Below are 12,617 nucleotides of genomic sequence, written 5' to 3' on the forward strand. Positions count from 1 at the left end.
TGTAGCGGAGTGAAGCAGCAGAGGGAAAGTGGAAGTGGGGCCTTTGTGTATTTTGTATGTGTTTGTGCATGAGTGATCGCTGTGTGCAGTGAATGGATAAGCAGAGCTGCTCCTCAGCTCTCACTTTCTGTGACTCATCCTGGATTTTATGCTTCTTTCGGCACCTTTCTATCTCTCTATTGTTCTTACCTCATGCCTAAGCCTCTCTTTTGTTATAAATCTCATTTCCTTTTTAGTCTGCTTTTCTTGCTTTCTACGCAGTCGTGCAGCTGCACATTGGGTGTTCCCATCTATCACCAAAATAATAACATAAAAAAAATGCAAAACTAAAAATAGTAATATTGCATTGTTTTTTGTTTTTCTATTCTAGAAAAAGACCTACCAGTGTATTAAATGCCAAATGACGTTTGAGACGGAAAGAGAGATCCAGATCCATGTGGCTAATCACATGATCGGTGAGTAAAACATCTTTTTTTTTTTCCCCATGTGTGTGTTCTGGCGTTGGTTCTGTGGAGCTCTGACAAAAATATGTCAATCTAAAAGCACTTTCATGCAACACAAACACACAAATGTACCATGTTCAAGACTAATAAAATGGCTATTTCTTTAATTTGTGGGTTGTGCAACGGAGCTGCGGTTCGTTTTATAGTTCCTGAGAGGTTGAACTAATAGATGTTTTTATACCAGATGCTGAAATTAGGTGAGAAGTTCCTCAGTTGTGTTTATTTGTTGCCTGAGTTTCCTTTTGCATTGAGCAATCTGAGCACACACACATTTGCTCAGATATTAGGGGACTTAATTAAGTGTGGGAAAAGGTTAGAAAGTTGTGTTTGCATCGTTACCACACTGCACAAGTTAAACTGAAACCCATCTTTGGAGTTTGGATGTTCTTTTATGAGCATCCTGTGGGACTCTTATTATTTTTTTCTCTGCTCGCCACTAATTTGCTGCCTTAGCATCCCTGTCGTCATGGAGATTAACGAGGTGGACCCTCGAGTTGTTCTAAGGGAAGAAAATACTCTGCTCGCCCCACACACACACCTGACAGGTAGAGGCACCGATGCACTCTGAGGGGGTTTTGTGTGTGTGTGTGTGTGTGTGTGTGTGTGTGTGTGTGTGTGTGTGTGTGTGTGTGTGTACATTTTTTAAGTCGGCTCTGATGCAGCTGCAGAACCTCTTTCTTCATGAAACCCAGCAGACACATCCATACCAGATGGGAGTTTAGGTTTTATAAGGACTCTCAACATCGCAACGGTATTGCTTTAATAGTTATGATGGAGAAAAAAAAAAACAACAACTCTGCTGTGGAGGCAGTTTATTTTGGCGCCTATTGGAGTTAGAGAAAATAACCAAAACGGAAATAAAAGTTAATAAAATGCTGGAGTGGCAGAGGAGGTGGGGCACGGTATGAAAAAATGAGCAGAAGCAGAGCTGACTGGGCGTTATAGTAGATCTTCTGGATTATGGCTTCTGCGCCGCTGGAAGGCGCTGAAGACCAGATAGAAAGGAAGATTTGATGAGAGCAGGAAGTTTGTTTGAAAAAGTTAAAATCCTTGTAGTCCTAGGAACCTTTGTTTTTGTTGTTTAAGTTGTTATTTGTTATCGCCAAAGTCTTCATCTAAATCCTTCATCTAAACATAACGGTTAACTTTGATGGTTGGGTGGATGGAAATAGATAAATAAATAAAATAAGTAGACACATAGCACATAAAAAAACACCCAGTTTAGTAGATATAATAATTCTGAATAAATAGATAAAAATACTTTACAGTGAATTAATATTTGACTCAATTAAATTAATACAATGAACAAAAATGACCAGGGAGAATGATAGTTGAAGGACACCCATGTTTCCAGCTACCTATGATGGAGCGAGACGTAGGAATTCAGTTTGGATGCAGATGTTGTTGGGGTTGATGTGAACTATAGAAACTATATCAGTGAAACTATATCAGTGCAATTAACTGTGATTTTTTTTTTCAAGCTGTATGCCAACGAATTTCGTTCTGTACGCACTTTGTGAATACAAAAAATGACAATAAAGTTGTCTAAGTCTAATTCTAAGACATAATAGAGTCCTCCTATCTGTTGCTGCTCTCCGTCCTAAATGTCTCCTTTTACTGAGAACATTATGGGGCTTTATTGGGATATAAATTCATATTTAGAGGCGATTCTTCTCTGAAACTGAAAGCGTGACAAAGACAAGATGGTGGAAAACCTTTAAAAATAGGCTCAGTTGTATTTCCCGCTCCTCTCAGAGACCTTCCTGTCGTTTCTGCTGCCTCCATCTCAATGGAAACTCATCCTGATACCATCAGCATGTTTCTCCTTCATCACCCATGTAATCGCTCCCTCATCCTCCTCTCCTGGAGCTCCACACGCATGCACGTTGGTGGCAGTTTTGGGTTAATTAACGAGGAAACTGTGTGAAATCGTGAGAGCACGGTAATTATTGAGGCAGAATGTTTTTAGGAACTCACTATTTTTACATTTTAGTTCCTGCTCTGACGCTGACAGTGAAGCAGGAATATGTTCCCTCAGCAACGTCGTGGAGATGCAGCGCAGCCGTTTCTGCAGCTGCTCGTCTGTCTTTTCATAGCATTTCTAATACTTCCTACCCCCCAAACTGTGATCAGCTTAGCGCTGGTCTGTTTCAGCTACTTTCTGCAGCTCAGCTTCAAGAAAAGTACGAAAATAAACAGAAATTGTGTCTGACCTGGCAACGCTAATGAAGAGACTTGTTATTAAATCTGCAAGAGGGAGACGTTAATTATCAAGTGTTATTGTTCTCTCGGCTGCCAGTTGTTATCAGTCTGAACTTTAATATAAGCAGAAATAGAACACAAATTAATCCAAAGCTTCATTTACAACATAACAAAGATTCCTAACGTTGGACAAAAGGATAGAAAAAAAAATGCAATTTCTGATGTAAATTAATGCCAGTGCAGTGCGATATGTCCAAGTTAAATCCTCATTTAAAGTGTCTTAAGATAACTGGGATGTCTTTTGGATTGGATCAGGACAAGTCAAAGCAAAGTTTTTGAATGCAAATGGCTGCATGTTTGGATACCTTAAAAAGTCTATGAATGCTGCTATGGATCTAATTAATGTTTCTCCTTTATGTCCACACAGTAAAAGTTAAAGGCTTCACCTGTTGGTGTTTAAATGGAAATTAGATCAACATCATGTTTGCTCTATAGGCCAGAGGGGTCCAGGTATTTTTGCACCGTGGGCCTAAATCATCAAACCACTCAGTAGTGAATTAGTTTCTTTTTTTACCTGCTCAGCAATACATTAATCAGGAAATATTTTAATGAAACAAGGTAGAAAATAACTAATTGCTGAAGTTGGGGAAAGAGTCTCCTGAGGGTCTTAATAAAAAAAATGGCTTACAGCTGCCTCACTTTTTGGGTCGAATATTTTCTCAATTTCTCAAAGTTTTTTTATGTATTCCAAACAGGAAGAACATTCCTCAAAATTGGTCATCTAATTTAATTTAATCTAATTAGCACCATTCTTGGAACTGCAGTCAGGAGCTGCACAAAACTATTCCGGGGCCACATTTGATCTCCGGGACTTTGGACCCCGATGCATTAGGGTATAATCATCTCTATTTGTCGTTCCAATAAAATGTTTCCTCTGCATTTATTCCCATCCCTAAGGGTCTTGCTCAGGGACACAGAGTAGCAATCTGTGGGATTCAAACCTGCTCCAACCACTGGGCCTCCGCCCTTTAAGTTGGTCCAGAACATGCACCCACCCTGAGCTGGTTAGCAGCAACGTAACGGTGGGAATATTTCTGATCCGGTTCTTCTCGTTATTCTCTGTCATCCTCTGGGAAAGTGTCGGCCTACCGGAGGTCACACATGTTCACCTTATCAGAAACCTAAGTCCTTCCTGCTGTTGCTGTTTCAGCCTGATGCTCATTGTCTTAATGTTTACTGACGTATTTCCAGCCCTGCATTCATATTATAGTAGAAATGTAAAGAGCAAGCTTATTGCCTCACGTGCTCCTGGTAATTACACCATCGCTGACATCCAAGCAACACGGATCATCATGCATGAGATGGGTGTTTCAGGACATTTTTTTATTCCCTAATCCAGTCAACTAGAATCATTTGGACTTTATTTTAAACAAATTGAACGTGTTCATCCGTTTTGCACATCCCCGTCACAGCAGGACAAGCAAAAGCTAAAATGAAACTGTGTCTTAGAGGCAAGAAGCTCATTTTACATGTGGACAACAAACGCAAACATCTGCAAAGGTTAAAATCGTCTTCTACATATAAGTGGTGCCTTAAATGATCAAAGTTTCTTCCCAATGCAAACACCGGCTAACTCTGGTACGATACCAGCCAGACGGTTCTGTGCAAAAGTCTTGAGTCATCTCGTCTGTTTCTATTTTCCATCTGATCAGGAAGGTGTTCCTATAATCTTTCAAGCTGTTCCTGATCAATAGTTCACCAGATTTTCTGCTGGAAGGAAAAGATAAAGAAATCAAAGGTGCTTTAAAGCAGTTTTATATGCCCCCCCCCCCCCAATTTATTCAGTATTTCTGAATTGTTCTGATGAAGAAGGGCAACACACTGACCTCCCTTCATCTTCACACTGAGGTCCTTAAATTGCTGCTGGTTCCCAGTTCAGATTCCCCCTGATTGGACCGTCACGCCCGGGGTGTGTTCCCCCTAACTTTGGCTCCGACGTTAATTAAACCACCATGAGGCCTTTGCTTGGAAACCAGGAGAGAAGAGCTGCTCAGCCACAGGAGGGGAAGGAGGCCGGAAGGTTGAAAGCAGCAAAAATGGTTCAAATCCTCTTTGTGGACTAACTTTCCATCACAAAGGTTCAGTAAAATTTTCTTTTGTTCATTTCGGTTGTTTTAGACATTCTTCTTGTCTGATTTGCAAAATGTTTTGCTTCCTCTTGGTGTTCCTGCGTATCTACACTCTTGGATCTGGGAAAAGGTTTAACCTCCAGCTTAATGCTTCAGCTGCAGGCTGGAGAACCAGTGGAGTTTGCTAATTCTTGCACTTAGGGACTATCATTAGCAACGTAAGCCAATAAAAATGTCTCTGCCTTTTTATAAATAGGATAAACTCCAAATGAACATGTTAACAACTACAGGTTTTCACAGTCAATCTCCCAACATGTGGGGTTCCATGTGGGTAGGAAATGGGCTCCAGGCTGGACTGCAAACACAATGGCCTCAGTTTAATTGCTTAAAGCAGTTGAACCATCTGGATCCTACATTTGTCATGCAGTTTGAACAGATTTTCTGAGTACACATTTGAGATTTAGGCCTTTGTAGGGAACCCGCTGCCCCCAGTAGTGGATTCTATACTGGAAGCCCAAATGCACCGACTACCTCTCTGGTCCATACTGGGTCCTCATATATGCTGCCTGGAATGCTCCGCCAAGTTAATGAGGAAAAAACTGTAATAGAAAAACAACAATTAATCCTCATGTTTTACAAAGTTTTGTTCTCGCTGCAGGCAAGTTGGATTTGAAGGAATTCGGTTTTTCCATGTTTGATTTGACTTCAGCTTGGAAATCTAATCTTTGAGTGAAATACAACCCAGCAGCTGACTCGCTGCTTGACAATGTTAACGTTTTAATTTTTAATCCCTACACCTGCTACAAATAATGATGCATTTCTCATATAGAGACTTGGAATGTAATTTGTTGACCTGCATTTCCAAAATAGTCTCAAAGAAAAATAATTCTTTGCACTTTACAACAACACAAACATATTATGAAGGAACATTTTTGACATCATTTTCTGGCTTTATTCCTACTGCAGGCAAATGTGAATATAATTTATTTTCAGGACAAGTGACCAGGTCAGACGATTTAGGATAAGTGAAAACGCTCAAATCTGATCTATTCAAGTCACATTTGAGCCATTTCCATTTATTGTCTTGAATTTTCAGTTCAATACACTTTTACTTATATAGCGGCAGTTCACACCACATGTCATCTCAAGGCTCTTTACTAAGTCAGTTCAATCAAGCCATACAGACACATTGGTCAAAGAGTAATTTTAATCCAATTCTTATCTGATCTTTTTGAATGTGACTCCAGTGGGAACAACCAAGACGGATTTGATACGTCTTTGACCTCACTATCAATCGACATTTGTCACAAATATGCGCCGGCGGTGGTTGGAAGTGATAGCATCATCAGTCATCATCATCAACCTTTATTTAACCAGGATAAGACTCCTTGAGATGAAATATCTCTTTTACACGAGTGTCCTGACAAAAAGAAAATAACAAAAAAGTACAATATCAGCATCTATGATTTAGCAGTTAGCATTAGCTAGTCAGAGGAGGGATAATGAGATGTTGGACCTCATTAACACATGCAGCAAAACTTCTGCTATAGCCTAAATTGGACGGCTGGTCTGGATAAGGGACATGCCGCACCGTGTAAGATTTGTGCACCATCGTGTTGTAATCTGCCCCCGTTGCAAAACGATACAACAGATTGTTCTGCCGTTGGAATCGAGAGGTGCTGAGATGTTATTAAATGTTGCCCTTGACCTCCTAAAGTTATGAATGAACTCGGTCTCTGTGAAGTTGTTAAAATCCCTGCCCCACCATTCCTGGCCGCATCCACACATCCAAGCAGACCTCTGTGCAGCCAAAGCTTCATAAAACACCAGAAGCCAGAGTTTCACTCTCTTTTTATTCGTGCCTTTCCCCCTGAGCACCCGCTGGGCTCCTGTTGGACACTTTAAACCATAAAACTCACTCTTCCATGTTTCCTGGACCAAAGCTGCTGGGCGTGAAGTCATTGCTGTTGTTCCTCTGCACATGCGGGTCAGTTTGGAGCTTGATTTTAAAAAGCATCGTAACTGAGCATTAAGACCTGCAGTGGGAACGCAGCCTCTGTGGATCACGTTTTATTCCTTGTTACTCCTGTTTAAAAGTAGCTGTTTAAGTCGAATCACGACACAAAGACAGATACTCCACATTGCTAATATTGTTTGCCACTCATGACAGTGAATGTGGTTTACACAGCATAAACTCACAGGTTCTCAATGTTTTCTTAACCCTGGCTGGTGGCTCTACATGTTGGCTGCAGACGAGTTTCCTTTGGCTCATGCATCCTGCAAAAAACACCAACCGTTTTATGGTAGTCAGTTTACATCTGGATTACCATAAAACAACTGAATGTACGCAGGGAATGAATAAGACATAGAAAGTTCAAGGGATAATGAAAAGTAAATAACCTCAACAGCATGTTGGCATATTAACAGTTGGAGGCCGAGTGCTGTGTAGCATTCTGCCGGTTCTGCTTTCATTGTCCCGGTACCGTCTTCCTGATGGCACCAGTTCAAAAAGTCCATGTAGAGCGTTCTCCTTCTCGACCCACTACAGCTGGAACCAAGCTGAGATGCAGGTCATCACCGGCCGTTGATAAAATATTGGTTGCTTTGTTTGCTTCAGTTTAAACTACTGAAGGGCTGTGGAAGAATATCAGGAAAACGTTGTGTCGTGATATTATTGCTGATCCTTTCGATATTCAACCCACATGGCCCTGACTCTTCATAACATGCTGAGGCTGGGAGCCTCAGCATCTTGGCCACTGAATGTTATTCTTGTTGCCATCTAAGGTGGTTAAAGTCTATCCAGGGGCCCAAACCATTATTGGCATGCAGTGTTTGCATGCATGTGGTTTCAGATGTAATACCCTGCATCCGAGCAGTCTTTTACTGTTGCTACATTGCATACATGGATGTTAAAATGACAAATGTCATTCAATATATCGTTTAAGTCTAGTGTAGACTTAGTCAAGATTTGTAATGCTGTTGCAGTGGAGCAAAAATGTAATTCAGCAACCAGAATCACCCACTTTCTTAAGGGAAAGACATTTTTAATATTACATTTTCTGAGTTATAATTAGCCTTGAAATGCATTGCAACTACAGAGCTAAAAGTAGCTATTCAAGACAGAAGGGTTTAAGTCAAGAAAATAACATGTATTGCATTGAAATGGCGTTTTTCCCCCCCAGATTCCTTGGAGTTGATTGCTTTGGTCTTATTAAAGCATATGAGAAACCTGAATCTTAAATCCCACTTAGAAAGATTTCTCTCTGCATAAAAGAAAAGCACACATTGGTTTAGTCTTAGCTGCGGCTCTCTGAGGGCTTTTATAATCATCAGGCAGTGTGTTTAAAATGGTTTAAAACGTGGAGAGTTGGTTTTTGGAGAAAAACGGCACAGAGAGAACGTTTGTTTTTGTTCTGGGTTCAGGGAGACTCGCTGGTTCCTGCATTTTTTTCTGGGGAGAAGATAGGAGGGGAAGATGAAGACTTGCTGCAGACATTGATGGAGGGAGTCATTGAAAATGAACTAGACACGCAGTTTTATGTTCTTTTGCATAACGCAGCTGCTGAAAGAGATCAGCTAATTTTCCAGAACAGCAGCTGTAACAGTTTCATCAGCTGCTCTCCTAAATCTGATAGATTTATTTTGGGGGTAACGCCACTCTGCACTGACTTGTTTTGTCCTCATATCTCCTCTCACCCCTCCCTGTCACTGTATGAACATGTATATTTGTTCCTGCGAGTCTCTCTGGACTGTACCGCAGCGATTTCTGGCAGCCTTTATTGTTTTCTGCTGTGCAGCTGCACATCATGAAGTAGTTCCCTCCCCATGTGATGGTGTGAGGTGGTGAGACGAATCACTGTATGAGTGTTATCCTTCGTCGACGAGCAGCTTCTCTTTCCTGGACGACAACCAGGAAGCAAGACGGAGATGTTGGTTTTTAAAGCTTTATTTGTTACAGAATCTATTTAAAATTATGCATTAAACACGTTCATTTGCCTAAATAAAGCCGTCAACAGCAGGTTTGAAATGTTGCTTGCAGCCGCTAATGCCTTGCTAATCACCTCGGTTAAGATTTCACAGCATGAAACCTCACTTTTCAAACCCGTCTACAAGCACAGAGCAAGGTTCTGCTTTTATGGCTTTGTTCAAAACAAGACTTCCACTTTATTAGCAGACCTTAGTCATTTATTCCATTTATCATTGCCTTGATTTTTGTTTTATGTCTGTGAATGTGGATTTCAGCCAGCTTTACTGTAAGAAGCACCTTTTGTATCCGAGTTAAGAGTTCTGGCCCAAAACCCGAACCAGAGCGTTAGAGCTCATCTCAAAGACCCTCAGCTGGACTTTATTCAACATCTGGGGAGAATTTAAAGTAATTTTAGTACATTAGATTTGATTCTTTTAATTAGAAACTTTAAAAAGCTAATATTAACTTAAGCATTTTTATTCTGCGTCTCTTGTCTATGTTCCAGTTAATGATTGAATACATTCAAAGCATGCATCACATTTCTTTTGTTAGACCTGAGAAATATTTTGAACTTTCTGAATGGATAACTACAAGAAATAGGCTCCACAGACTCGGATAATACAAAACTCCCACCTTTCCCAGGGTGTTGTTTTAGCCGTGGTTGATTCAGGGAACAAATAAAGTCTAAAATCTACTAAACTTATTCGTCAGGGATAACAAGGAAGTGAAAGCAGCTCAGATATTCTGCTGAAAAATCACTTTTGTTCTCCTCTTCTGAGTAGACTGTGCATGATCCAGTGTATTATTTGTATTAACTGGTTGAACATCCGTCTTGCTGCTTCGTTTTAGACTCCCTCTGTCAGGTTGTGGTTTCTAAGGTTAACAACATTAAAGCAGGAAATGTTTCTCCCAGTCACGTTTGCGCGACATTACGGTAATCTATTTGTTTTAACTCATTTCTGGAAAAACAAGAGAATGTAGCAAAACGCAGAAAAGATCAATTCTGATACATCTTCAGACATTATAGAGTCGGCTCTGAGGACTAAATACAACATTTCTCATCCTAAAGCCAAAGAATAACACAAGCATTACCAACAGTGTTCTTTGTTCCTTTTGCTTGTTTCCTTTTATCTTAAAGATTACAAATGTTTTCCCTGAATGACTGGTGAGCTGCCTTGTCTATAACACTGCTTCCCCCCTCCCCCTCCCATCGCGTTCACGGCATATTTTACTAACCCTGCTCATTCTCTCCTCCGTTCTCCCCCATCCCCACCTTGGATGGCCATAGACGAGCCCACCTGTCAGCAAGGTTTGTCCGCTTTCTGTCTACTAGCTCACACAGTGAGCGAGGCAGCGCTTCTTTCTCTGTCTGCTCATCACCATGAACATTACCCTCCTTTCAAAAAAATAAAAATACACGTTGCAGAAATGGTCAACGCCCCTTCCTTTCCTTAGATTTTCCTTGCAAGCAGCCAGAGCCCACAGGAACACTTCAGAAAGCCTGGAATGACAAACCTGCGCCGCTTTAAAAGGTTGCAGGAAATTCTGGCTGTTTGGAGAGAAAATGCAAAGGAACGAGGAGCAACTTTTGCACAAATTACTGTTTCAGCGCAGCAGCTTTGGGGGTGATCAGTAGATGTTAGACACCTTGAGGTAGAATTCAGATTGCATGGTGTGCAGTCAGCAGATTCCTGCACAAGACTGACTTGAATAGTTTTAAAAACTGACTTTACTGTGACGCATCCTGCACACTTACTCCCCTCACCTCCTCATTTACCCGATCCTGGCTGCTGGCTGCATGCTCCATTGTCCTTCACACACGCACACCGCGGCCTTGGAGGTATCGAGTGGCCACTCACCTGTATCTAAGTGCTCCCTGTGGACAGTGGTGGCTAATGATGTGTCCGCAGCATGAGCTTTACTTACCTATTTACATTAGCACCCTCCAAAAACCGGAGCTCAGATTCCTCACATCTTTCTGCTCCGCCCTGATGTTTGGTCCAGAGAGACGGTTTGAGAATTTGATTATTCGCTCTGCTCATTGAATATTCCACATTTAAACAAACGAGATCTGCGGTTCTTTCTTTCCAAAATACCAAACACAAGGCTGGCTCAGCCTCGTGCCGATCACCTGCTCTGTAACTCTGAGTTTCTAAAGCGTCCAATCATCTCCATTTGCTTTCTGGTTTTGTTACCTGGAGGTTGCATTTTTCCGTGCCGCCTTGTGTCAGCGTGCCGTCAAACCTGCGATGCGGCCGACTGTTAATGTCGGTCCGCTGTCTGAGCAGCGGTCCCACGGGTCGTGGCTGAGCCGATGTGCGTCTGTGCACGCCCGTCTCTCTGTGGCGCTAAGTGCACACACCTTTCTGTACGTATGTTGATGTGGCAGCAAGCGAGCTTTGGTCCGCTTACTTTGTGTCACTGAAGACTTAATGAGGCGAATAAGAAGCTTTTAGAGTCAGTGGAGGTGGATAATGTGGTTTAAGGCCCACTCATGTGTGTGTGTGTGTGTGTGTGTGTGTGTGTGTGTGTGTGTGTGTGTTGGCCACCGGCTACAAACATGGCTTCTTGTTTCTGCCCTGCTGCACTTCAACTAATAAGATTCAGGCGTCTGTTGTTGGTGTGAAAAATCCGACTCTGCAGCAGCTCTGGTCTGAAACAAACACAGCGTAACTCAGCCTGTCTGAGGGCGGGTGGGGGGTTGGGGGGGGGGGGGGTTACCTGGTTGCTTTGCTTTACACCGACCGGGCGTAACATCAGGACCCCTGACAGAGGGGAAACCGTCGCTGTTGTTGCAGTTGCACGGCTTAGTCACAACATCTCCACATCTGCTGCACGTTGGGATGTTCCCGTTGTGCACGGGTCAGAATCCACCAGGAGTGATGGATGTGGGGATTGTTCAGACTCTGAACACAGACTTTCCCTGTTTGTTGTGTTCTGAGCTCTTTACCTGCCGTCCACGTTAATCCATGTCCACCTCTCAAGCATCTAAGCAGGATCTTAAAGAAAGCAAGAAGAAGGCCGTCTGGGTTAATGGGCTATGTGTTTTTTATCTGTGGTGTGCATAGCTGATATATCCACATCCTACCTGGAGAAGATATTTCCATCCTCAGTAGCTTTGCCGACGTCCCGTCATTAAAACAGTGTTCCCTACCTGGAGAACAGAAGACAACAGCTTTCATTTGCTGCTTAGAGTCTGCAGACGCACAAATTACAGTTTAATCAAATTTAATTAAACAGGCTTTAATACACGAAAAGGACAGAAAGTCTGTCATTTAGTTTCACTTTTGCACGATCAAATTATATCTCAGGATGTGTCTGAGGCCAACATTAAGAAGAGTGTTAATAAAACAGGCTCAGGCAGGGTACTGGGTCGCACTCTGATGGTATGAACACAGGAACAGATGACGGCCACCCCCTCCTTCTGTCTTCATCCCTCCCTCCATCCATCCTTCCCTACATCCCTTCCTCCCTCACCACCTGGAGCCAGCGAGCTGTGACACCAGAGGGAAGGAGGGAGTGATGATGAAGGGGCAGGGGACTGGAGGAACGGAGAAAAACACGGGAGCAGGGAAGGCTGGATAAAAGAGGAGAGAAAGGATCCTCTGTAAGGTAAACCGAACCCGAAGATGAGATTATTTCATACACCAAGTGCTTAAATATATCTAAAATCTACACTTTACTGCAGTTTAGATTAAAAATCTTGAAAATAGTTTCTTATTTCCCAACCCTGCTCTGATGTGAGAAACACAAAGCATCAATCCATCCATCCATCCATCCATCCATCCATCCATCCATCCATCCATCCATCCATCC

The 12,617-nt window shown here is 42.2% G+C and overlaps 1 protein-coding gene across 4 annotated transcripts in view; it reads left to right on the forward strand.

Moving 5' to 3' along the window:
• The window catches only part of znf423 (zinc finger protein 423), a 112,165-nt gene extending 101,894 nt beyond the window's left edge, over nucleotides 1-10,271 (forward strand). For 3 of the 4 annotated variants that reach the window (XM_036126365.1, XM_036126376.1, XM_036126373.1), the window contains 2 exons: nucleotides 371-455; nucleotides 10,090-10,271. In XM_036126365.1, the coding sequence (XP_035982258.1) occupies nucleotides 371-455; nucleotides 10,090-10,256 (252 nt within the window). In that variant the 3' untranslated portion in view covers nucleotides 10,257-10,271. Of the gene's footprint in view, nucleotides 1-370; nucleotides 456-956; nucleotides 1,022-10,089 lie in introns of those variants that run through there. The other variant, XM_036126381.1, reaches the window with a different exon arrangement.
• The last annotated feature ends 2,346 nt before the right edge of the window (nucleotides 10,272-12,617 follow it).

This window comes from Fundulus heteroclitus, chromosome 2 (genome assembly GCF_011125445.2).
Source record: "Fundulus heteroclitus isolate FHET01 chromosome 2, MU-UCD_Fhet_4.1, whole genome shotgun sequence".
NCBI classification, from domain to species: Eukaryota; Metazoa; Chordata; class Actinopteri; order Cyprinodontiformes; family Fundulidae; genus Fundulus; species Fundulus heteroclitus.